Consider the following 27682-nt stretch of genomic DNA (forward strand, 5'->3'; position numbering starts at 1 on the left):
CAACAAGACAGAAAAAAGAAAGGAGGAGGAGTTACACACGGCTAAGGGTATGCAAAAACACTTTGAACAAGCCATGTTCAGACACATCTGAACATAATTATGAATTTTACACTGACTTCATCTAGCTGCATCTGTGCAAAGTCAGCTGTGTGGTTAGTAGCAGTCCTTGCGGATATAAATATTGATGTTCTTTTTAAAAACTCCCAACGCATTCTGCCGGACAGTTTAATCTTGAGGGTCAATTTTTTTCCACCAAATGTGACCCCCCAGGGTCGAATACTTTTTACTGCAGAATTGCAATGTTTGGATTGGCCTATTTAAAAAAAATGCACTGCAATCTTATTTGAGTGAGCATAAAGTGACAAAAATACTTTCAGTGGGTAAACATGCATTGTTTATTCATGAATACAGATGGGCTTCAATTTTTTTTCCACTTATACAGATTTAACTTATACAGTGAAATCTCGGTATAATGAACTTCAGGGGATCACAGTAAAATGTTCGTTATTCTGAAATCTGTTATAGTGAAAGCCCCAAAATTAACCATTCCGCCCATCAGCTCGTAAGTCGTCGCCACATAAGCCATCCACGAGAATGCTGCTCTTGACACGCACTGTTCCTATTTTCCATAGATTCTGCTGCCACGCACCAGCGAAGCACCGTATAATAAGAGTGACACACGCATAACAGACAGTGACGCCGAGAAAACTACCGACAAAAAGGGAGCTCCATGTTGCCTCCAAAGCACATTGTTTCTTGCTTTTCAAGTGAAGCTTGTATTGGCTCACAAGTGGTGTTGTCGTGGCCACGCAAAAACACCGTTATTCCCAGAGCAGAGCAGCTGCGGGAAGGGGCGGTCTGATGAATTGACAGCTGCATCGGCGTAGGCACACACTCACGCCACGTGCGCAACTAATCAGCGCAGTTTCACTTTCGCCGGGGAGGGAAAGGGCAAGAGTAACAGAAGAGTGAGTGAGCATCTAATGGACCCTTTGAGAGATTAGAAACCAGTTACGCATCAGTTTTTGCGAGCACAACTAATGGAAACAGACCACGAGACGAAACCATAACTAACCACCGCACGCACTCGCTGGTGCAGATGCGCAATCGGTCGCTGAAATGCCAGCGTTATGAAGCCGTGGTATGAAAACCAACAGACTGCGGAGCAAAAAGAAAGAATTCCTTGTATCCACACAGGGTGGCAGCACATGCTGGGCAACGAATATTTGAAAATCTGGTGCATTTTAGTGTGAAAGCACTACCAGCCCACCAACCTGTATTTCGCGTCTGTCTGTGTGAAGCCTCTTCGTACAGACACGCTATGCATGTGCACTTTATTTCGCGTGCACAGCCTCCTCTTTTCACACATATGCCTGCGTGTGTACATTTGAAATAAATGTGGAAAGTGAACTGGGATCATCGCTGGGAATGTCTCAAGAGATTCGTTGCACCAAGTGCAACGAGCTCGGCGATAGAGCGGGAATCGACGAACGAAGATAAGGCCAAGCAATTGCGACTGCAGCAACGTGGCATTGAAACGTGCCAAAAAAGGATAGAAGCGATTGGAGAGCAGCAGACTGCACAAGCGTGCCAAGCATGCTGACGGAACGGATCAACAGCAACAAGCCCTACTAGCTGCGCACGTTGCATACCAGCATCGCAGAGCTGAGGAACGTGCGTCTTTGGCAACGGCTGCAATGGCAATCTTCAAGCGGGACTTCATCGACAACCCATTTGGCTTAGTGCGTTCTGCATGTGACAGACTGTGGCACAGGAAGGACTTGGACTGCGTCATGGCCCCCATGTATGCAACTTTGGCTTTGGCCTTTCCTGACGTTACAAAAATGTTAAGAAAATGTGCTCTCGCACGATATTCTATGGGTGGCGCAGCCAAACCACCTGTGATTTTTTCAAACAGACAGATGGCACCATAAATATACCGCAGGAAAAATTTATGACTTGTTTGCGGTGCCATATGTTTACTGCATCGAACTTGAAGGCGTGAAGAACAGATCATTCTTTCAATGAGCAATCTTTTTTTTTTTTTATTTTACAAGAGTGTTAATGTTTACGAAGGCTTTAGCAAGTGAGCCACTAAAAACCACAACAAAGTTGCTATCCAGATTGGATTTGGATTCCACCAACTTTGTGGCCACACTTTCAAGCAATATATTTCCTAGGTTTTACTGAAACACAATATTAAGGGACATTTAATTAAAGGCCTTAAATGTGGTGTGCTTTGTTGTGAAGCTTTTCAAGGGTTTCAAATACTGTCCCAAGCTCTGTCACTCATGTTCCAATCTAACTGTACCTGTTTAACGAGTGTGCATCTGGGTATGAAGTGTACTGAGCAAAACAATTTAGTGGTCAGCAATATTCCCATGCAGGGTGACCTGAAAAACCCGCAGAAGAAACACTGGTATGAGCAGAATTTTCCAAAGCTTCACCATGAGGACTGAAGTAGCATGGGCAGCCCACCGTCCGAAGATAGTGATTTCTTGTTTCCCACTTAACAGAACAACAAAATCACTAGTCTTCCAGACGGGAGGCACCGCAGATGTGGCCGGAGCTTTCATCACACGACGTTGAAAAATGCAGAAGCAGGTGGTAACTTCCAAGTCCAGGAAGTAGAAAGCACTACAATCGCACATGCACACATATAGAAATTCAAAAAGTATGCAAAGATTGCAACATGCTCCTCACCTTAGTATACCAACAACACCAGCCCAATTTTTTCCCATTTCCTGCCAAGGCAGCCTTTTATCTTCCTGCATAAATGACAAAAGGTAACAAAACAATTAGTATAACTCCTGTTAATAATAGTCAAGTGAAGTTTGTTGGTATATGGACAAACATACAGGCAGGATAGCACCTTTGTCACACAGGAACATAAGAAACAAGCAAGCTTTGTAGGAATACTTTAAACTGCAATGGTATGATTACTTAGGAGACAAAGATTATTATGCTGTGAGGATGCGCGACTCTCACGCATCCCCTGATATGCTGTTTTCCCGCACGGCTTGCGTGGCCTGGCGCCCGCGGCGGTCGGAGTGGTACAAGCGCGGTGCGAGAGATGTCGCGCCGCGGCGGGGTTACTCGGGCGCCGAGAGACAAGGCGCGTCCTCTTTGGGTTCGGGAAGCAAGCGGTACGGACGTGCCATGCCACGCGTATGCCGACCCATGCTTCTGCGAGACCGTCTCGCGTGGCCGCCTTGGACACCGTTCGCGTGACAACACGCGCGAATGACCAGGCGTTGGGATCCAGCATGGGGCGAACATATTCGCTCGCTACCAGGTCGCAGTAAGTCGGACTTCTAGATTTGTCGCGTGCCCATCGGCATGTTTTGGGGATAGCAACTCGGCTAGCAGGCATTGATCTATGAAAGGTGCAATAAATGCCCTTGTGATTGTGTGCACTACTGTGTTGTCGTTCCTTTGTCCCAAGAGTACGGAGGAGAACCCCGTATCTCTCACATCTGGCTGCCCAACGTGGACCTCTTGGGGCATCGGACGATAGATTTAACAGTTTTGCTTCGTTCGAGACCTTTGTTTGAACCGAAGTGTAGGCCTAGCGTGAATTTTGATCGCTAGCATCGGCGGCGTGCTTTCTTGGGCGAGGCGACGGAGGCTGTAGTGTGTTTGAACATGTCAACATGCTAAGCCTTTTCGCAAGTGTTTTTTTTTAATGACATTCGTCGGTACGAGAGCCACGTGGTCTGCATCCTGGGAGAGCGAGGCTGAGCGCCCGCGGAGCAGTGGCAAGGCTGAAGCGAGTGAGTACGGAAGCCTCGTGGGTGGTCCGAATTTCTTATGTAAATAGCTTGTTCTATCTCTTTGACTCGGATGAAGTCGTGGCTCAGGGAGCCGGGTGGCCGCGGGCCACGGGTGCCACTACGAGCTGACTGGTATTGCGGCCTGGCACCGGGCGCTCCGACACCGTCTGGGACGGTGGGCGCCGTCAACTCGGATGCTGTGTGCACCGAGCGGAGTAGGACCACCTAACTGAGCTGACGTCTCTTCGCGGCTGCCTGTTTTGCGCTCATTTTGGGTGTTGTTTTTGGATGCCGGTTGTTGTCAGGGTAGCGGCGCTTTAGGCCTAAGGCTTTACGAAGCTGCCTGTCGCACATGGAGGGACACAACCTGGTGGACCGTGGCGTTGAGGTGTTGCAATTTGCTTCCCTTATTCTAGTTAGCCTCGCACGAATTGAAATTGCTCATTCGACTCAAGAAAGCGAGCTTCGTTCACGTGAACTTAGCATCTGAGTAGCTGCCTGATCTTTTGCTAGCCGAGTTGAACATCGTACCACGTGGGCGATGCGCATGCAGAATTCCTCTCCCTTGCACTACTTTAGTGTTTGCCGAGTGTGTCGAGTTTACGCAGCGTGACTGGAGTCACCCCTGGTTTGCCGCCACCTGCACATCGTCTGCGCTGCTGCCCCGGACTACGATCGAGCCACCCCGGGCGATGGTGATGCTGTGGCCAGTTCGGCGCGGCGACTTCGGCGGCCTCCTGTATCCAGCTCACAACTCTCGGCGGCGGACAAAAAAGCCGGCGGTCACCGACAGCTACGGCGGCTCTTGCCAGCAGGGCGCGTCGGTGCGAGCGACGCTTGCTCGTACCGACTACTGCGTCGTCGTTTCCGGAGTCCTGGCCCGTAATCATGCCGTCGAGTCTGCAAAGCTGCTGCTGTGACCGGCGGATGCCAGCTGTGTACCCAAGGACAATGTCGGCTCGCACGCTATGGACAGCGTGTGGACATTTCCTCAGCGCGGCCACTGTTGCATGTACTATCTTGTTCGCGAAGCACGGGTTAATGTTAGACCGTGTCACATGTTTCGCCAGGATAAGAAGTGATTTAAGATTGGGGGGATGTGGGGATGCGCGACTCTCACGCATCCCCTGATATGCTGTTTTCCCGCACGACTCGCGTGGCCTGGCGCCCGCGGCGGTCGGAGTGGTACAAGCGCGGTGCGAGAGATGGCGCGAGTGTCGCGCCGCGGCGAGGTTACTCGGGCGCCGAGAGACAAGGCGCGTCCTCTTTGGGTTCGGGAAGCAAGCGGTACGGACGTGCCATGCCGCGCGTGCGCCGACCCATGCTTCTGCGAGACAGTCTCGCGTGGCCGCCTTGGACACCGTTCGCGTGACAGTACGCGCGAGCGACCAGGCGTTGAGATCCAGCATGGGGCGAACATATTCGCTCGCAATGCGGTCGCGGTAAGTCGGACTTCTAGATTTGTCGCGTGCCCATCGGCATGTTTTGGGGATAGCAACTCGGCTAGCAGGCATTGATCTATGAAAGGTGCAATAAATGCCCTTGTGACTGTTTGCACTACTGTGTTGTACCTTTGTCCCAAGGGTACGGAGGAGAACCCCATATCTCCCACAATGCATGGCCCATTTCTCAACAGTTACTTGGGGAAGATTATTTGTTCAAGACGGCCAATGGTATAGTAGAAGAGTTAACGACAGTTTACTTTTTGCCTGCATTATCTCTCAGCAAAAATGCAGCTTGTCTATTTTTTACGGTTCCTAAAGTGTGTGTAAGAGTTGAGGCTATGGTATTTCACCCAGGCCATTTTGAAGCAAAGTTAAAGGTTGTTAAACGTAGCCATAAAAAATGGCCATATTGATATTTTTCGATTATCAATGTGGGGATTTTTTATGACTAAGTTTGACAACTATAACTTCACTTCAAAATGGCCTAAAACAATTATTTGTAGCTTACAACACACTATAAACATTCACAATCAATTCTGTGTGCTGTACACTTTCGTTCGAGTTGCCGTTAATTAGCTAATTAGGCTCCAAACAAAGGGCATCCTATTTGAGATATAATAAAAAATATTCATTATAAAAACAAAATTGCATTTTTAAAATAAACTGGCAAAAATACATTAATTGCGCCAATTTCAGTCAACATGTGTAAAAAAAAAAGTTTTTGGGAGTGCCTTGGTCCTGCTCATGCTCATCTTTGATGCGTCGAAGTCATTCCTGGCCGCTTTGTTTCTCAGCCTCCATTTCACTCGCCGCCGGAACAGAAAATGGCGGATCCACCCACTGATCGGCAATGCATGACATTGCCGGTGAAAAAGTGCACTGCTATAAATTTGGTAACAAAGTGCTTTTAAGCGATGAGGCGATCGTCGCGAACGTGCTTGCATCGGACAGTGACAGTGACGGCCACGATGGCAGCGCTGACGCGGTAGAACAGGCTGCCTCGACATAGTCCCCGCGGGAGGTCCTGTAGATGATTCAGTCCCTCATGGACTTGTTTTCGCGAGGGACCTTCTACTTCACTACCTGGAGCACCTGAATGCCTTGTAGAAGGATGTTGGCAAGCTTCGCGTAAAGAAAGCAAGGCCGATGGACGTAACTTTTTCTCGTGCGAGCCAGTGGGAAGTATGTGGCGAGATGCTTGTGGTGATTGCGTCCCTGCGTTTCCTCTGTAATTCTCAAGCTGAGATGCTGCCTGCCGTGGCAACCTTCCCACAATTTTTAAAAGGTGCCTTTTGGGGCCACCAATGCGATGCCTCAGTGGAGCTCGTATGCCACTTGCAGCCCGTGACCCCTCTTTGCAGCTGTTATAGCAGTGTCATTCTTGAACGCCAACAGCCGTGACTTGTTAACAATGTGAATGGAGTACACAGGAAGCAGAGTTATGCAGTTAAACGAGTCAACACAATCAGAAGCCGGATGGAGAAAGGTGGTGGGGAGAACTGGCCTCCCTGCTATTACAGTTTTCTCAGAACAGCTATGCCATCCCCCATTTTAATTTTTTGTTTCATGCAACCTGGTTATCACAATTATCAGTTATAACAATGGAATTTTCGTCGCACTTTATAAGTATTGTCTATTTTCCTTTTGACCACTCCCAACACTCCAGTAAACAAGCATTCCATCTCTGGTCATAATAATGAAAATGGCAAATCACCATTGTAGTTTCCCCTGCCATAAGTGCCACCCCTTGGCATGCCACCTCCTCTGTATGAGCGCGGCAGGTCCCTGCAAGAACAATGGTGTAAACCGAAATCAGCACATATCTCTCTGAAGCTCAAGCTGCAGGACCCATAATTTTACAGTATACACTGAGCATTGCAGTAGTTGAAAATACAAAGATGGAATTCTTTAAAAGCCAACAGCACAAAAGCAGCAGAAGCAGCCCTACATAAAGTGCCAGTCATTTTCATTCTCGTGTTTGTCATAAAAGATGCTGTTATGGAGCTACATGGCCCCAGTTTATTTTTTTTTTTCTTGTACTGCTCGCTGGCTGCTGCCCTGTTGGTAATGTTTCAATATGTATCACCTGCACTGCTTCTTAATGAAAATACACTCTATAAGACGATGACTGCTGCTTCAGGACAGCCATAAATAACAAAGCTTCATTTACTCCGAATTTAGGAAAGGTAGCCATTAGAAACAACATTTCGGGCTACAACACTGACTGCCCTAAAGTAACTAGCATCCACAATAAACTGCATGGGCTCTTGGGCCGTCCCATGTGACACCAAGGCTCGAGCTGTGCACACACATTGTGTAGTGTATTCGGAATGGTGTATCTCTGTGCTGTTGCACCGATGGATTTGGTCACCAGCGGTAGGCAACTAATTTCAAAACAAAGGCGTGTCCCTGTATAAATGGCCTAAATAAATGCGGCCGAGACTATACTAACACGTAGTAGGAAGCAGCCAAGGGCTACCGAGTGATGGAGACAAAGCAAAAAAAAGAAAAAAGGCAACTGCAGAGAAAAGCACGGTGAATCGAAAGCCCCCAAAGCAGCGCTACATGCAGCGGCATGCTGTGACACCACTCCCAGAAGCACGTGCACAGACAGATAGTTTTCACAACAACCAGATAGTGCTAACAGAAGACTGCTGCTGCTCCCTCAAACACTTCTGCAGTTCACAATTAGGTTTATTTTGGGACATCGCAAAATATATAGTACATATAGCTTCGGCTGTCAGCAGAGCAAGTGTAATCAGAGGGTGGTTTTATGTAACATCAGGGCGTCTGTGAATGAGGATATGAGCAAGGTTTCAAGGCAGGATGAGAGAGCAACTGTACGTCTCTCGTGCAACTGTTTGTACACAAGAATAAAAATGCTCGAGGTATTTCATTAAACTTACTAAGGCTGACTTGCATGACCTTGTTTACTGCACGAAGCATAAAGTGTCATGAAAGAAATGAACAGGGCCAATAAAAGGGGGAGGGGGGGGAAAGAAAGCAAATGGATGTGCTACAACAATTATCAGGAGGGGAAACAAGAGATTTCCAGCCATCACCAAGAGCGCCAGTCCGAAAATCCAAGATGCTCTCCAAAGGGTCATGCAAGCTTGGCGGGCAAACGGTGCAAAATTGCCGAGTAGTAGAAGCAAGGTGGGTCAAGCTGTGCTGTTCCTCTGTGGGGCGGAGGGGTGTAACAGCATACCTGTGCATGCCACCAGAGCTAAGCGATGGCGGCGAGTGCCAGGGGCGCGCTGGCTCGTCCGCGAAGGGATGAGGGGCAAGCTGAGGGCTAGCCTCCCACGGTCCACGCTTGGGGCCTCTGCCTCGGGCAAAGGCGTCCACAGGATCATCTCGCCAGAAGGACATACTGCCACTTCTGCTGCTGCTGCTGCTGGCAGTGGTGGTAGAAGTAGCCACACAAAGTGTTGGAAGGAAAGGAGGGCACGAGAGAAAAAGAAACATTACGGCAATGCACATTAAAAAAAAAAAAAAACCTTCATGTGCACTTAGCGAGAGATGCTATTTCTTTACTTTCTATGAGCCGTGGTAGTTTGTCTTCCTTTCCATCACTCAGCACAGTGGTATAGTAGCAGCATTTTCAACAATAGCAGCACTGGAAGCACAAGGTGATCACTTCTCCAAAATTGAGAAGTCATCGCACTGGGGTTAATTTTTTTTTAAATTTAGCACATGAAAATTTGTAAAAAGAGCAAGTTTTACCAAAATCAGTTCAGGCAAAATATCTTAAAGGAACCCTGCAACACATTTTGAAACATAGTAAATAAGTTGTAGACCTGAGCAGAGTATTACTCAGGTGTCCAAAGCTTGTTAAAAATTCTCACAATCTTTCACTGTACTATACTTGACAGTGCAATTGAGATGCCCTATCACATTTCTGTATTTCTGAATAAGTCATAAGAAATCATCATATTAAAAGAAACTATAAAATACAGCACTGATCATTTTTAATATTAATCTGCTCTATAAAACTGACGTATTACTACTGCATTGAAAGGCACAATAAAAAAAATTTCAATTTTGATTTCCAGTCTTCAACAACTGTCCTCGGCTCAATTTATGCCACCTACTTGGCAACGCCAAGATTTTTTCACTGCTAAAATATTTTGGCTGCCTCACTTAAAATTTTGGGTACTCCGGAGAATGCTTGTGCCAACAAATTCTTTAAGTCTAGGCCATTACAGAAGCATCTAAAATCACCTCAATGCAGGCTGAGGTGTCACTGATTTCTACTCTAGGTTCTTGGTTTACGATGTACAGTGCAAATGCTGCATTGATTTTGTTGCAGTTGCGGGTTCAATAAAAAGCGCTTCAATGCCCTCAGTGCTTAAAGAGCCCCTCACCAGGTCTGGCCATTTTGAGCTGACAAGCGTCGTGCATACAATGTGTACCAACAATCATGTCTGCTAAGTATACATCGCTACACGCCGCAGAAAGAGCTGAAATTCGAACCGAATGCCGTTTGCACTTCTCCTCAAGGGTTCCACGCTCCAACCTGGAGTGACGACGTATACGTGCTAGTGCGCCTGCATGTGTAGTACATGTGTCCTTACTGTGATGTCACTCTTAGTAACTAGTGAATTTGAGAATTATTCAAGGCAACATCTGTTATTTATGTAATCTATTGCATTGATAGACTAATTAATGTTTAGAGAAATAATAAAACACAAAAACTGAATGTCTGCGTGTATTTTTTTTACTTCGCAGTGCAAAAAGAGAGATGCACTTTTGCTTCATCTGCTTGTTCCCACATTGTGCAGTCGAGCGCGCTGTCATCTAAACTATGCCATTTTCTACCACGTTCCACCATGTGATCACGCTCTGTGATCCGCTTGTGTTTGTCTCAGTGTTCGTGTAGCGCTGACTTATACTGCTAGTCAGGTGTTCTCGTACACAGTGCACAGAATCGTGCACTGTGCAAAACGAGACAAACAGTTCGTGCGTGGCACCATCAGCGGAAGTGTGCCTAGCAGCAAAAAAGCTAAGGGGAAAAAGAATGAAGGTGGGGCCAGCGACGAATGCGTCACGCGATCCTCGAGGTCCGGTATGAGAACGCAGGGATGGAATTTCGCCTGTGGAGGCTAGATGGGGCAAGTGGAGAGAGTGTCTCTCTTGGCAGTGACGCTCGCCTCCTGAAGCCATGAGTTTACAGCCTTGAAATATTTCTATCTTGGCTATTAATGAACCAATTTGAAAAATTCCTGCAGCTGAATGCTCCTTAGAGGGCACATAACTTTTAACATATACAGTAACACTTCGTTAAACCGTACCCGCTTAAACAGTAGTTTTGTTTTAAATGTAGTGAAGTCAAATCCTCAACTCAACGGCCACTGAACATAATGTGTTTTGTATCTGCATAAACCATACCAGCTTATTGCGTACGTATCGGTTAACACATAGTGTTTCCACATTTTGTTGCGCAATCACGGCAGTGCGTCGTCCCCGTCCGGCGGCCTGGCGAAACAACTAACCTCAGAGATCAGGACAACAGCCTACAAGCGCCCTGTGCATTTGCGTGAGGCCACATCAACATTAACATGATTTTGGCGCTGTGCCAGAGCGTTGTGTTGTCGTGCAAGCATGGACTCGCATCTGCCGAAGCTCGGATTAAAAAACACCGGGTGCTCAGCATAGAAGAAAAATTGGACATTGTTCACGCTATCGAACGTGGCACGAAGTTAGTGTTGGCATGCGACAGGGATCTACTGTTGACTACGGTGTCGCATTTCGAATGAGAAGTTGCTTGCCAGTGCTGCTGCGACCGCGAACAGCTATGAGGTTCGACATTTCGCCATCGTTGCCTCTGTTGCTGCCGGAGTGTCGCCTAACGACAGTGATGAGGATGGCACGGAAAACGGCAGCACAGGCGATTTAGGCTCGACAGTGGCAGAAGCTGCGCGTTACGTCAGCCTCATGAATGCAATCGTCACATGATAACAGCACCCAGCATGAAAAAAGGCACCCTGCGACTTCTGCAGTGCTACTGCGCCCATGCACGGAGAATATGCAATGCCAACAAGGAATCTGCTATGCAAGTGTTTGCTGAGAAGAGGGGGCTAGTTGATTGCAGCTTCAGTAAGCTCGAGGCCGCTGTCGTCGCTGCTAGGCCACCGCGGCATAAAACGAAAATAACAGACTTTTGTCGCAGTGAATAAATACTGCATGCTTCTGCTCCTTCATTGCACTCTCTTTAAGTACCGTTTTTAACACGTAAGTGGATGATCTTGTGCTATTTCGGTTAAGCAGTACAGTCGCCGACCGTTTATTCGGACCTCACGGGGACTGCGGAAATGTCCGAATAAACAGGTGTCCGAAAAAGCAGATTAAGAAAAAAAAATGAAATCCTTTATTTCCACGCACTTATTCGGGCTCGGCAGTAGGCTTGAAGAAATCGTGAGTGCGCCGTTGCACGCTGTCCCGTTTACGCGCAATCAGATAAGCCTGAATCTCGGAGAGGGTCGTACGGTCACTATAGGCGGCTGAAAGCACAGTCACTGCTTGTGCACGCTCCGCATGCGACGGCAGCGTAGCACATGGTGCGTCATCTTCCGACTCGGAGTCATCGTCCGGCGGAGCAGCAGAAACCTGACGAACGATCTCGCCGTCGTCGAGTTCTGCGCATGTCAGTACAGCAGTGTCAGCACTTGTGAAACTGTCAAATGAGACGGTGTCCGGAATCACAACGCAACCACTGCGCAGGTCTCGGCAGAATATTTTCCGCGTCAGTAGGGAGCACATCGGAAGGCGACAAATCTTAGGCCTCCCGGCACCCACTTGCCGGCATTCCCCAGCGCAGTCTGCGCGGGCACTGTCGGCGCCATTAGACACTTGACGCGATGTTTCCGTACGCCACGTTGGATCACCGAAACCTCGACACAGCACACAACGCAAACACCACCGTGCCGACACCAGTCGCACAAACGAAAAACGTGCTACTCGCAGCGTCGTGCGCGAAAGAAAGAAATCAGCTGCTGGATTGTCTTGACATGGCTTACTAAGCTGAAACCGGAACTACTGTACGACCACTCTATCGAACCAGGCAGAAACGATGATGATGAGCGGGGATTTCCAGTAGCGCCACTTCGTGGGGCAGCAAGGAGGCTCCGTTCAAAACAAAAATGGCGTTCAGCAAGTCGAACTATGCGCCGCGGTCAAGTTGGTGCATGATGCCCTCGAACGAGTTGGCTCAAGAAGTGTCCGAAAAATCAGACGAGGGGTTGCAGGGCGTCCGAACTTTCGGCAGTTGTTATACATTATGGTCTATGGGGAGAATGGCGGTGCCGCGAAGCTGACCGAATTATCGGGCATGTCCGAATTTTTGGAGTCCGGAAAATCGGTCGGCGACTGTACTACCATTCAGTATGTACTTATTCCGAGCTCCGGCCAACTGTGGTTTAACTAGGTTTCACTAAAACCAAAATTTGCTATGGGGGTTGGTGAGCGGCACCAGTCAAAGCAAAGTGACACACCTTAGTACTTCTCAGTTACAAAGGCTAAGACGGAGTTATGAAGGTTATACAGTGAGTGCTGCAAAATGCTGAGCTCCGACAATTATCCTTGGGCAGAGTCCATGTAGCTGTTTACAATGCCAGCCACCTGGGCTTCCATGGTAATGTGAAATTTTAAACAGCAATGAGACGCACTCCTAAATTAGCACCTGTTGACACAGGCAGTAAGGCTCAGTCCATTGCCTCTAGTGAGCAAAGAACTGCGTACGCTCCCTATTCCACCATGTCACTGCCCAACCATGAAAGGCGAGGTATCAAAACCATGACATCTTCCATTATAAGCGAAGTACCAGATGCATTCCAAAGCTTTGGTAAAATGTGTTGCAGAAAACCTGCTGGAGGGACGCACGACACTTTTTTTTAGAGTGTCAGCTTACCCACGAGTTGGACCCACAGACATTCCTGCGAGTGACCCGCCACCTCCAGAGGCACCGCCTGCAGCTCCCTCACCAAAGCCACCATACTCCTGGGCAAACTCCGGGTCAAAATTGTGGGGGTCATATGGCTTGTTCAGGCCCTTGATAGGAGCCTGCGAGTAGAAAGGTGCACGCAACATTCTATCGGGATTTCAAATGAAACGAAGAAATGCAAAGCACAAGCAGTCCTTCAGCAGTTCCTTTCTCTTCTCTTTTTTTTTTTGTTTCACTCGACACTTCATTATTATTTTTTTTTCATATTGCACCTCACTACCAACTCTTTTACTGTAGTAACGAAGATGATTTTTTTCTCTCTTCTTATCTGGCGCAAAGTGCACAGTTACTGTTCTGTGAGCAATGGACTGATGCACTGCTGATTTAGAACATACTCCCCAACCAGACAACCATTCTTGCAATCTAAATGGCTAGAGAGCTTGCATCCATAAGTGCAGGAATTAATTACGGTTGCGAGCTGGCATCAAATCTTGGCATGAAGAAATGGCACTGAGTCTTCAATCCTGGATGATATTAGTGGTGTATAGGCTATGAAGTGCGTGATATGAAGTGATGGCAAGCTGCCTCGCAGTCTACCAGCAGTCAGAACCTGCTTCAAAGTAGAACTTGCACCACTCTTTCTGTTCATGCTAGAGACTTCGCAGTGGCCATAGCTGGTCACAAAAGATAAATTCGCAGATTACTATAGCACTACTTATTTTGAATAAATAACAAAGTTGTAGCACTGCTTGTCTCACAGGCAACAATGTGCTCAAGGCTGGCTGGCCTGACAAGAAAGATGGTTGTGCCTCTCTGCAGTGATGTCATGCTGCATTGACATCAACCAGCTCAATCATTTGGTGGGCACTGTGCTAAGAAAGCAGAACAACATGCCTCCATCTTCCAGAGACGCTGAAATTTCACAAAAGACCGCACCCGGCAAATGGCAGGGTGCTGTGCCGCCAGTGTGCCCGCACCTGTACAGGGCTGCAGCGCTTCACATTGGGCCTTGCTTGAGTTTTTCTTTTTGGCCTGCTCTTTGTTCGTTCTGTGTGTCCACACTTAGTGAATCATCCTGACTGCATCGTCATCAGCGCTTTCTCCTCCGCACACCCAGTCAGAAGTGCACTCGCTGCGAGGCTTGTCTTTAGGCTTTCCTAGTAGCTTCAGTGGTACTGTTCTGCGCTAGTGTCTTCCAAACTGTATGCACAGACATTTACCTCTGTGAGAAAGGAAGTAATAGTGTGAAAAAGCTGCAAAATAGGCAGTTACAATATAAGCAGTTAAACGGCGCTTGGCTGGAATGTGCTACATCATGGGCGAGCGAGTCACGAAAACAAAATGCGTCCGGGCCCCTTTCCTTCAAGGATTACTTTATTCATCCACATTGTGCTTCATGTAGGCCATTACACTGCGTCTGCCTACGAACATTAAAACATGTGGGATATCTATTGATTGGTAAAGTGTAGTAAAGGCATAAAACTTTTTTTTTTTTTTTTTTTGCAAAGACGAAGTTGCTCCAGAACCAATGAATTTCTTGCTAATACAAAACAACTTTAAATTTTAATTTAGAAAAACATTACAAAGGTATAAAACTGCTTGAGAACCAAAGAATTTTTCCATTGTGTTGATTGTTACTGTAGCCGAAGATGCCACCAATGCACCCGAGAGATGCGAAAGCTGATGCAGCTGTTAACCAGCACACATATTTGCTTACCACGCCAATGATGTCACAAATTTGCTTGATGCAATCCACCACGACAGGAGGTGAGCCAGTGACTTTGACAATGCGCTCTGTCGATCCTGGACAGCAGCTGCCATGAACTTTGATGTTGGCACCAGTGGACTGCAATGATGCAAAGCAAAAAAAGCAACCCATGAGGCAGAGCTGTACCCCATGCAGCTCTGCCTCATGGGGTACAGCTTCGCAACAATTTCTGAGGTTTGAATGAACCTCCCACTGTTTTGCACACAGCACAAGCTGCCGTCTAAACATTCTTTACATTTCACGAGGACGTGATGATACAGCCGCACTGATTGTATATGCAGGCATGATGTGCTGAGACACATTGTGTGCATTGCACAGAGTACTTTTACCATCTGCTACTTTTGGCACCCTCTTTTTTTTTCTTTTTGGTTGTGCTCGTCTTAAACAATTAGTACCTATGTCATATTTATTTTACTATAAGGCATGACCTGGGTAAGATGTGGAATTTTAGTTCTTCACGCTCTCAAAACACTGCTAACGAGGTGCTGCATGTGAGCAACAGTAAGCAGTGAAGTGCGGCCAATATCCTTAATATGAACAAGTGCCTCGAACCCAACATTCCAATGTAAAAAATGCATACACGTCTACTTCAACTTTGTATATTAGCATGCCTATTTATTCATGGTAGATGTCAACCAACCTCGCGAAGTTCCTTGATGCGGCAGCCCGCACGACCGATAATACAGCCGGCATGGCTTTGGTGCATAAGCAGGCGCATTTCACTCTCTGACCCTCCATTCTGGCCAGTGTGCTGAGCAAACTGCAAAGAACGCGAAGTTGGGAGCATCGACAAAGCCAACAAAGACACTGACATGATCCGAAGCAACAAACGAGCTAGGAGAGATGCCAGCAGGGGACGGCTTGGGATTCATTACAACCACCTGAGGCTTCTTACAACTATACCGAAGTCTGCTCTGTCACCATCAAAATATGGTGGTCATAGCCAGGAATAGAATGCACGATCTCATTCTCAAAGCGAACAATTAGCAAAAGTGGGAATACAGTTTGCATCCTATGTTCACACAATGGCCTGCATTTTGCGACAAATTTCCATGTGGGCCCAGTACAAGCTTCCCAAGACAAATATTTAAGCTGCACCTATTTGGCAGGAATCGAGCAGAAATCAATAAAATTATATAAGCAATATATAAACAAAGATAGTTTTCCCAACACCTGTTACCCTCGCTTTGGCTTTATTCATTCAGAGGGTTACTAACTGAAACACAAATAAACCTTTTGCATACTTTTGCCATCACAACGCCAAGTAGGGTAAATTAGCTGTATAGATTGTTTACTGAATCGTGTCACTCAATTCACTTAGCCTAAGGAACAATGCTGCCCTTTGGCAGGCTGACTGAATTCTGCCATTAGATTCAATTTTCAGCAATTATTATTTATAATTATTTGCTAGGCATGCATGACACTGCCAGTGCACAAGCCAAATGGTACTTACGTCATCCAACTTGGGAATGATGTTGAGCAGAATTTCACCAAGTGTGTCCAGGTCAGCCACGATGGAAAGGATCCTGGAGTCACAGGAAGGGCAGCACCCGGGGCAAGAGGGCACAAGACACACAAAGGGATGCAAGGACGAGGGCACAGAAGCAAAGACAAACGCCAACAGCCGTATAGGTGCTACAAAAACAGCCTGCCTGTCCACCCGCTCTTTAAAAGAGCGCCCTCCGTTCACTCCAAGAAAGCCTGCATAATAACTGGTTTTTTTCTCTCTCTCTCTTTCTTCTTATTTTTTTTTTTACTCATCAGGAAAGCCTGTTTGTAAATTTGTTGATCTGGATGCTGAGTCAGTCATTTTCTAGAATGTACACACGTTCCGACTTATGGCAAAACAAATTCTCAATTGTTCTAGCAAAGTGCAAGCTGCACCCGCAACTACCACAGACTTGGAAGATTCTGCCTTCAATGTTATCTTAAACAAGACATTTCTTAGTCCTAACCACATTTCCTAATTTACAATGTGCATCTTCAGTGCAAGTTGTTTGGTATTACAAACGGTATCACCCAAGCACCTCCTACATAATCTTTGCGATTTAAATAATGTATAAAAAATGTCCTAAAAGACACAGATTCAAGAAGCAAGCAACAACGGATCATTCCCTGAACACTGCAAGCTTACTACATAGGCCTGATGCAACACAGGAGCGGAGTCCCCATTCTCTTCCCTGTTTTGTTAGTAGCTTGGGGCACACATAGAAAGGATCACAAGACACCTTCGTACCATGAAGTGGTTAGTCCTTGTCAACCCTTTCCACTTCTACAGAAAGGGAAGCAGTGGCAAATGAAGTATTTTGTGCTAAAGGAAATAGATTGGTCTTCGAATCAAGTACAGTCGACTAGCATTAATTAGATCCTGATGGGGCTGACGAAACTGGTTGAATTATCCAGCGCGTTGAATTCGCTGGAACACTGTTGTGTTATGCGGCAAAGCATACTAAGCAGGAAACAGTGCAACTGTTAGGGGACACAGCATGTGTTCCTTAATTTACATATGCACATACGCCGTCTCTGGTCACAGTATGAGCACCGCGGTGCTTAATAAGTTCACTAGCAAGCCTTCAGTGCTTTAGATAGAACCGTGCTCATTTTTTTTGGCTTTAAATGTGCCATCAACTACTGGAGTTTTTCATCTTCCCATCTTCTGTTACGCTAGCTTTCCCAAACATAGATGTTTTTTTTCACTGCTTCTCGGTGCACGGTGCTTGCGCACGTGTATAATTAAGAAACGCATACTACACCCCGTTAACGGTCTCATATACAAGACTCGCATGGCGAGCGAAACGAGGGCTTAAATCGCCACAGAGACACCAAAACAGCTCTGAATGGCTAGTAGTATGCTTTTTAGGTGTCTAGGTGCTCGTACTGTTACCGGAGATGGCGAGTGCACGCCTGTATAAGGAACAGGTAAATGTCCCGTGACAATGGCCACTTTCCTTTCTTGGTATGCTTCACCGCATAACACTTTTGTATTGCCACGAAGCTGACCAGTCATGTTTGAATTACTCAGCGCCGGCCAATTTGGAGGTCGAAATAATTAAAGTTTGAGCACATAGAAATGTATGGGTGCCAGCTGGGACCTTCGGTCAGGATCAGATTAAACAAAAAATCGAATTAACCAAAGTCGAATTAACGGAAGTCTACTGTACTAGTTAACTAAGCCAACTATGAATGCTACGCAGCTCCTACTTATGAAAAAAAAAAAGAAAAACTGAAAATGCTTAATTTTTATACTTGATTCCACATTTGCTCAATAGCAAGGTGCTGCCAAGCTACACATGGTAATCTGAATGCCTACAGGGGAGAGTGTGGGCAAATCCATTCTGAATTACAGGCTTGATAAGATGATACGAGCAAATCTAACAGTGGATATGATACTTCCTGTACCTAGCCTACAAGTACCAAATATATGCTGTGCTTCATGAAATAATGTGACTAAGCAAATTATGGTCCAAAACAATCTCTGCAGGCAGGGCGCTACATGGTATAGGCGATACATTCAACAGGTGCGAGTTCTTGCGAGGGTGAACACCACTGTTTTATTCAACTGGAGTGAACTCGTGCGCCTTCTCAGAGTGGTATACAGTGCGCGGGGCGACACTGCAAAAACTCGAGAATGTGCTTGTGTCAACCCTCAACACAGGAGCTCGTCAAGCCGGCGGCCCAAGTGGGGGGCTCTGCCGGTGGGAGATAGCGCAAGAAGGGAAACGGATGAGTTCCTACCGTTCTGGGCCGGGGCAGTCTGGCACGGATATGCTTGCTTTGAACTGCCCCCCGAGGGCAGGGGAGGACAGAGGACAGATCGGCACAGGGGCACGTTCGGCGTGTTTGATTTGCGGGGTCAGAGGGGCGCAACCGAGAAGAGGGGGTCCGCCATGGAGAAACGGGGAGGGAGAGAACACAACACGTTGCAGGGGAAACGGGGGACTCGGCACCTGCTCCCATCTTTTTTACATTATCTCTCTCAACACGCGTGCTACATCTCCACTCTCCCACCCCCTCCTCACTTTGTCTCTCAGACTATTCCCAACTCCCTCCTTCCTTCTGTTACACTTGGTCACACCACTCTCACCACCAATGCTGCCACCACCACTGCCATCACCACAACCACCAATACCACCACCACACTTTCTTCAAAAACACACGGCCAATTGCCACACACAATCACTGCCTGCAAGCAGTAGCACTGTTTCCACTGGGCTTTGGCTCATAGATATGGAATGCAGCAAATGTCTCAAGCTGTGGAATGGTGCATGCTACTTGCAAACAGCCAAGCTCACAGCAGAGCTGCCAACCTGCTGGAGTTCACAGCCTTGTGCTGCCACTTGCAATTGCGCCATGAAGTTAAGCAGTGCTCGCAGAATGTGAGAATCATTCCACTGCTCCATGCTGACCATGTGTAAAAGCACTGCAAGGCTCTCTATAGCAATTTTGTTGTGCTTCAATGAATGGGCCTAGCAACGCAGCAGGTTGACATCTCTGAGGGACCCAACCTAGCTTTGCATGTGCCTGAGCTCTCTCACAGTGTATGCAGACAATATGTTACGCTGAATATGCATGCAATTCTAGGCAAAAGACTGACTGCTTTGGTTATGCAACAGCCACCAACACCATGGTTACTGGCACAAGCCCAAAGCTAAATAAGTCATTTGGGTAGAGTGTTCAAGCATGTTCCTAAGAGGTGGTTAGAACGTTAGATGCCATAGCTAATGGCAAGTGTGTTATTACATTACACAGAGCAGCCTAGCACTACATATAGCACAGAGAGCAAGTGCATAAGGAAAAACATATGCATCACAACAGGCAGTGACAGCTTCAAAACTGCAGAAGCGTGCTGTTAAATACTAAAGAAAATTTCTTGGCAGCCTTCAAATTGCTCCAACCTGCTAACCCACATGACTGTTCCAAACTTATTCTGCACTTAATGCTTTGCCATTAAAAAACTCGTTGAAATTTATAACTTCCAGTTGACTTGCAATAATTCAAACTCGATCTGCACAAAGCTCGAGAGCTTTAGTTTGCCGACTATGTTTTAGATGCATTCTGTACTTTCAGTGGTTAGCTACCCAGACGTGCAGCACCACAGTCAAAACTAGTAATGTCAAGGTACGGCTGTGTTCGAATATTTGTACTGATCTGTATCTTGGCATGCATGACTATGAGACAACCTCACTGAGCCAGTTATGCATTCTTAGCTGTAACAACCAACTTAAGCGTACCTAGGTACTTCCCATCTTTTCTCCTGTGTCTGTTAGCTTTTCCTTATTAAACCCGATTTCATTTCAGGAGGCATAAAATTGGGAGCATGTTTATCTCATTTTGTACAATTACTAGTAATTTTTCATTGCAGCCTGTCTCCTTCAGCTTTGCATAATAACAAAAACCTACGAAATTAAGGAGTTTGAATTAGCGCAGGTTGACTGCATTTGACTTGACTGATAGTAAGAACAGATGTGAAGTTCAGCTTTAGTCACACGAATGATAAGAATGCACAAAACATTGAAGCCATACAAATTGCTTACTACTCTGCTTTACCTATCATGCGACCACTGTTGCAGCAAAAAGGTGTGCCACTGTCATTAGCTGCTCAGTGTGCAAACCATAAACGTTCGCAGGTGTTGCTCATTCTGATGGCTGTTATGAAATTTTTTTCAAACATGCTACCATATTCCACTATTAATAGCAATCACAAAATGTCATGCACATTGCAGGACTACAGGCAAACATGCAATGCCATCAATGAGCACACTACACACACACAGCTCGACGGATCCATAGAAAGATAAGGTGCTCTTGATTTTGTAGAAACGGGAACCACCAACATGGAGAGTCATACTATATAGTGCAAAAAATAGTCACAGTCTTTGATTCATATTTTGCAATCTAGCGCTGTCATTTTAACCTTCTACACATCTAAACATTTTCTCAAACAGAACATTACTTAACGTAAAGCTTGATGGAATATTTGTAAAATCTTATGAGCCCAAATCAACACACTTTAACTAAAAATTAAGGGGAGTTGGCAGGTATGAAGTGGTAACAGTCTTTTAAAATGGGGGTCCTGAACAAGCCCTCGGGCTTGGTAACATAACATTATCCGCGGGTAGCATATACTGCTGTGAGCATCTCAGCCAAGTTTTGCTGTCATATGCAGTGCATGGAGCTCGCAAGCAGAGCACGAAGTCACCTTTCTCTTAAATGCTCTCTTTTCAAACAGAAGCCTGCTCCTCACTCCCTTCTGGACGATTTATTTCGTAGTAACAAAGATTCCCATATGATGCTGCTATTGGTAACTGCAGTCAGCTACGCAGCGTAGATACCGTGGCTGCTGTGGGGTGCTGCCACGAGTCCACTGGTTAAACGCACTATGGCTTGCTGAAGACAACCGCGTTTGGCTTACGTTTAGAGTGTTGTAGGGAACCAAAATCAGATGTCGTAGCATCTACGTTAACGTCCAAAATGAAATTTGAAATGCGCGCCACGGTGACATTTAGAAGGTGGAGTGTTGTGGGCACGCCCCACTGCACCATAGCCTTTGCAGTGCAAGGCATTGAAGAAGGAACGGGAGCACAGCAGAGGCCGTGTTTGTTTGCCAATAACTCCGCTTCTGCTGAATGCATTGAAGTACTTTTTGCGGCAAAATATTTTTGAAATAACCTATTTCCACTTCAAATGCACTTTACTTCAATAAAGAGTTGTTCAGGGCCCCTTTAGGCCTCCATTTTCATTCATTCGGTAGGAAAATGTTGATAACTAGTGGGGTAAACAAAGGCCAACCTTCCTCCTCCTCAAATTTAGGGCTGGTGCTTTTTGGCCAGAACTGCCCTTTGCACCATTAAAACCCAATCATCAATCAAATCAATCAAAATTTAGGGCTGAAACCTTTGTTCCATCACATCAGTGTGATGTTTCAGCTTTCAAGATATTTTCTCACGCTTGAGCCATTTTGAATTTCTCTAAACATGTTAGGTTAAGCTCGATTCTTTCAGAATGCAGCATAGTCCTTGTTTACAAACAAACAATTAACTAAAGTGCTGCAGACATTATCATGATCAATGACATAACGGTAGGATGGCACAGTAACTTCAGGGTGGCAGTGCCACCAGTCTTCCATTCTTTCACGCTTTCTAACTTACCAAGCCTCCTGTTACAGTTACGAGTGACCCTTTTGCCTATTGCATAAGCGTAATTTACTAATACAGTAAAACCTCGTTAAACCGTACCCGCTTAAACAGTAGTTTCGGTTTAAAAGTAGTAAAGTCAATTCCCCGACTCAGCGGCCATTGAACATAATGTATTTAGTATCCGCATAAACCGTACCAGCTTATTGCGTACGCATCGGTTAAACGTAGCGTTTCCACTTTTCGTCGCGCAAACACGGCGGTGCGTCGTCTCCACCGGGCGGTCCGGCAGAACAAGCCTCAGAGATCAGTACAACGGCCTCCAAGCGCCCTGTGCGTTTGCACGTGAAGCCGCATCAACATCAACATCATTTCGAAGCCGTTCCAGAGAGCGAGAGAGCGTCATGGCGTCGTGCAAGCGACGACTCGCGTCATGCCGAAGCTCGGATAAAAAAGACGCCGGGTGCTCAGCATAGAAGAAAAATTAGACATCGTCCGTGCTATCGAACGTGACATGAAGAAGTCGGCGCTGGCCCGCGACAGGGATCTGCTGTTGACTACAGTGTGTGGCATTTCAAATGCGAAGTTGCTCGGCAGCGCTGCTGCGACCGCAAAGAGATGTCGGCTACGAGGTTCGACTTTTCGCCATCGTTGCCTCTGTTGTTGCCGAAGTGTCGACTAGCGACAGTGACGAGGACGACACGGAAAGCGACAGCACGGGCGATTCAGGCCCGACAGTGGCAGAAGCTGCGCGTTACGTCAGCCTCGTGAATGCAATCGTCGCAATGAGAACAGGGGCGCGATAACGTAACTATTCCAAACGAAAAGTTTTCCGAACTCCGGCACCCGGCAATGAAAAAGGCGCCCTGGAACTTATGCAGCACTAGTGCGCGCGTGCACGGAGAATACGTAACGCCAACGAGGAATCTGCCGTGCGAGTGTTTGCCGAGAGGAGGGGGGCTGGCTGAGAAGCTGGCACGCAGCTTGAGTAAGTTTGAGGCTGCTATCGTCATGCTAGGCCGCCGCGGCATCAAACGAAAATAACACTTATGTCGCGCGAAGTGAATAAATACTGCATGTTTTTTCCCCTTTCATCGCACTCTCTCTGAGTTCCGTTTTCTACAGGTAAGTGGGCGATCTCATGCTATTTCGGTTAAACAGTACTACCGTTTAGTACGTACTTTTTCAGAGCTCCGGCCGACTACGGTTTAACGAGGTTTCACTGTACGGCCCAACTCAGCATTCCTGTTTAGTGTCGCTTCTAAGGGTTCATCACACAGTGTGTAGGTTTTCTCTGTGTGTAACCAGTACACTGCTTTTGGATTTGGTCTAGTGCACTGCCACTCAGACTGCACAGGATGGGAAGAATAATTAGATTACAGGCATGCTCAAACATCAATATTATTTGCTAATGTTGAAAAAGGTTTCAGGAGAGGCAAGCAGGAAGGCTGTAATAGTTTGATATTGGGCTAATTAGTAAACAAGTAAGGAAAACTGTTGCACAGTTGGTAGTTCATGCTTGTGCACAGTCATTCACACTTTCACACATTTTATAATAAGTCTGTGCCTTTAGCAGCACAATAATCTTCCCCGAACAAGGCAAAACAGCAACAGTAGCTTTCTCTAAAAGAATACAGCAACACTGGGCCTTCAGTTCCTTTCAGTTCCTTGTGTGGTTAGGTTTTGCACGTTTGCAAAATGCTGGCGAGTTCCGTCGAGTGTGGGTGGTATTGTGCCCAAGCAGCCATGCGAAACAGGCAGTCAAGATGCACGCCAACTGGAAAGCCAGCAAAAAAGAATAAGAAAAAAAAATTGATGCGCTCACCTCTTTCCTTAGGCTGTTGATATTGGAACCACCTTTGCCAATGATGGCACCAGCATTCTGTAGAGAATATAGGGAGAGAAATACTGTGAAGCTCTGTTCAAAGCATACAAACTCGCAAGCTTAGCTTGCGTCAAAGTTACTTTGTCGCTTTATGTGCAGTGTTGACAACAGCACTTTACAAGGAACCATTATGAAAGCATCAATGATGAATGCCACTGTCCTATCGCAAGTCTTGGCTCAGGTTCCCAATGTGCATGATAACTGGAGAGGCTGGCACAAGTACATTGGTTAGAAAGCCAGCCCATTGCAGAGGTAATAACGTGCATTACAGGTGCTGAGGAATCTTCAGTTAGGGCAGGATGTGAACCAAGTGACGTGGAGGAAGGGTTTCCGGGCTCACAGATTCCTGTAAAACACCTACTTCCACAAATGTGTAAACCTAGATCGAACAGTAGTCAGTTCACAGAAACAGTATTACATTTAAAAAAAGTTATGGGATTGTACGTGCCAAAACCCATGGTCTGATTATGCGGCACACCGTAATAGGGGACTCTGGAGAGGAGAGTATTATTGATAAACAGTATTATTGATAAACCCCACTTACTAAGTAAAAAGTTTAGCACTGAGCACCTCAACCTCATCCATTCAATTGCAAATAACTACTCAGCAATGCCTGCTTGAAAGTGATTTGCATGCTCCTTTCAATAGCATGAGTAGGTACACTGGGAATTTCAGTGAGGACTGAGTAGGCCTGAACAGTACAGCAAAGACATTTTTGGTAGCATGCCATTTGCACCAGACAAGATCAGAATTGTACAATCACTAATTTTCAGTGAACTAAGATTTCCTAATTATTATACTACTAACTAATTACTTTAAGGCACATGTTTATATTGCACAAATGAAAGCAGTTGGCATTCAAGGCATGTCTACTAAGGAATTCTGAAAGTGGTACCAGTGTTGATATATTAATCTCCAAAATTTGTCACAAAATACATGGGCATCCTCTATAGCTTTGTTCCACAGTGCATAAGAGAGGCTTTAAGGGGAAAACAACGAGGGGAACACACCAATGCATTCCACATGTAATGTGCAAGGAAGACATCTCACACTGGCGTTAGTCTTGGATATACCTACTATGTGGAAATGCTTTGAGCACTAATTGGCTTCAATTGCATAATGGCAACTTGTGATGTTCGTTGGTGTGAGTAATGCATTAAAAAAAATGGAGGGAGGGCAGACCTCTACTGCACTGTGTTAAAGAATTGTTAATAAATGGCCAGCATACCACAAATACCAAGAGACCAGCACTCTCAAATTTTTGAACTTAACCCCAGCAGTAAACTGGCATTTCAATGTGCAACTGACACCGTTTAATACACACTGCTGCAATTTTGACGAATCTGTGTAGAAGCTGAAACTTTTGAGTGCACGCATAGACTCTTACTCTTACAGGTATGAAAAAAAAAAGAAAAGAAAAATTTATGGGTTGTAATATTCTAAAGCTGCACACCGACGTATAAGGAACATGCCTTAGTAGAGGGCTTCAAATTAACTTTGAGCTCCTGGAGTCTTTCAACATGTGCGCAAAGCATGGAATACGAGCATTTTCACACTCCACTCCCACTGGCATGTGTAACTGTCGGTAATCGAACCTGTGACCTAGTTTTCAGCAGCAGAACACTATAAAATCTGAGCCACTACAGTAGGTCTTCGCAGCAAGTGCCATGCATGAATGCCTCAATGCAAAATCGATCAAACACAATCTAAGGTCAAACAGGGAGATTGTGGACCCCTTACTCTGCTCTGGAGCAGAAAGCGCACATCAACAGCACGACCTCCACCAGTGTTCCTTGGTCGCTTGCTCGGAGCCTCACCGTCAGCACGCCCATCGTCAGTTGATTCACGCTTGGTGCTCCCGCTTCCTGCACTCCAGAATGCAAAGTCACCACTGCATTATTTGACCAATTGAGCACACAGAAGAGACAGTCCAACTTACTTAACGCTTTGACCAGCATCTGAACTTCTACACCTTAAGTGTAAAGTTGAGTATGATCTGCCCAGAGAATTTTTTGCAAAATGTACGTCAACAATTACTATGGCACATTAGCCCTTCTTTATCTTTCTTTCTTTAATGATAGCAAGAAGGGGCTCTCATCCACTCTATTTTAAACCGTGGCAAAGGTTAGAGAAATGGGGTTCATACCAATAATTTTGGCAAGTATCTTCGAGACCAGTGGTTTTTGATGTTTATAAATAAAAAAAGGTTTTAAGAACAGCATCTTCCAGTAGACTGTTGCTGCAGCCATAGTGAAAGAGCACCTCTCACATGCTGTAGCTGTCTTTATCCCAGGAGGCTCCAGTGTCCGATGAGAGCATCATAAGCAATGGCTTTACTTTAAGAATGTTCCATTGGTACATGGTGCATAGTACAGTTTCTTTTCTTATTTATTTATTTATTGTTTCTTCTTTTAATGTTTATTTTCAAATAAATGTGGTCAGTACCAACATAGCCATACATATCTTAGACCTACAATAAACTGTGTACGTCAGCATGCTGTACAAGAAAACTGCACTTTCTTGATGTTTTTTTTTTTCCAGCTTTCTGCCAGGCACTTAACACGTTCCAAATTTTAGGCTGATGCAACTACCACACAAGCAGAAATACAGGCTCACGTGAACAAGACTTGTATGGCTACATGGACATTGCATACAGAAGCTGGCGATCAATCCCCGTAATTGTAGGCCCCCCTTCACACATTAGTAATTACCATCACTGAGAGCAGCAGAGGCATAAGAAAAGTCACAAAGGTGTTAAAGGGGTTGTGCACTGTGTGACACTTCAAGTAAGCAAAGCTAAAGCACAATACTGACACCTACTAAAGGTTCTGAAAAGCAGACAATACTCGCAGTGAATACATTATAGATGCACACTGTAACCGAGGGATGCCTGTGATGAGTGAGAAGTGCGAGGCTCCATGCAGTGCTTGCAAGGAAAAGGTAGATAACAATGCAGGGTGTGCATTCAGACACAAGTGTGGTGCTTGGGAGAAGACGAAGAACGCCAAGTATGAGGACACATGGTGCAAGAAATAAAAGAAACAGGAGCCAATTGCAGCAGTCCAAGAAGCCCCAACGAACCAAAAGGTGAAAAACCACACGAAGTTCCATTCCAAAGAACCAAGTGCAGTGACACATGACGCCCAAGGAGAAGAAAAAGGCGAAGTGTGTTATAGAACAGAATGGAGATACATGACGCAACGCAGGAAGAAAGTAAACCTCCGGACCGAGAGCTACCCAGCAGCTTCACCCGACTGGGACAACCTGTCCAGCTGTTTCTGTGCTTTGCCATTCCATCAGGTCACAGAATTCCACCTCAAAACCTGCGGACGCTTGCACCTGTCGGCAGACCTTGGGCGGTTAGGCTACGGACCCGAGCTTACATACGGCAGCCTGGCCAGCATGATACTTCCTCCTGAAGGTTTCGCTGAGGTGCCTGCATCCTCTCGGCAAGCTGGAACAGCTGTGTCGCAGTCATCAGCTCATCGCTCAGCGTCATCACTGGCTTGGCGAGATTGTTGCCATTTTCTACCACTTCGTTTGATAGTTTTGGGATAATGTGCTTTGTAATTACCTGTTGATGTTAATATTTTATTAAGTCTCTAACTATTTTTCTGTCCTGTGTACATTAAATGCATTGTGTGTTTTCCAGGTGAAAACGGCTTCGTCATTAATTGGCTGCTCTTAGGTTCTGCCTCAGTAACCTGCAGCGAAAAGAAAAAGAACCTGTGCTGCA

The 27682-nt window shown here is 46.1% G+C and overlaps 1 protein-coding gene across 3 annotated transcripts in view; it reads right to left on the bottom strand.

Moving 5' to 3' along the window:
- Positions 1-27682, bottom strand: part of LOC126541486 (heterogeneous nuclear ribonucleoprotein K-like) — a 65875-nt gene that overhangs the window by 439 nt on the left and 37754 nt on the right. The window contains exons 3-12 of one of the 3 annotated variants that reach the window (XM_050188246.3): positions 25687-25811; positions 23887-23943; positions 18664-18707; positions 16382-16454; positions 15569-15688; positions 14878-15006; positions 13128-13279; positions 8427-8612; positions 6933-7003; positions 2704-2768 (exon numbers count right to left, since the gene is read on the bottom strand). In XM_050188246.3, coding sequence (XP_050044203.1) covers positions 2761-2768; positions 6933-7003; positions 8427-8612; positions 13128-13279; positions 14878-15006; positions 15569-15688; positions 16382-16454; positions 18664-18707; positions 23887-23943; positions 25687-25811 — 965 coding nt within the window. In that variant the 3' untranslated portion in view covers positions 2704-2760. Of the gene's footprint in view, positions 1-2703; positions 2769-6932; positions 7004-8426; positions 8616-13127; positions 13280-14877; positions 15007-15568; positions 15689-16381; positions 16455-18663; positions 18708-23886; positions 23944-25686; positions 25812-27682 lie in introns of all 3 variants that reach the window. The other 2 variants (XM_050188245.3, XM_050188247.3) reach the window with 2 other exon arrangements.

Source organism: Dermacentor andersoni, chromosome 2, assembly GCF_023375885.2.
Source record: "Dermacentor andersoni chromosome 2, qqDerAnde1_hic_scaffold, whole genome shotgun sequence".
Lineage (NCBI taxonomy): Eukaryota > Metazoa > Arthropoda > Arachnida > Ixodida > Ixodidae > Dermacentor > Dermacentor andersoni.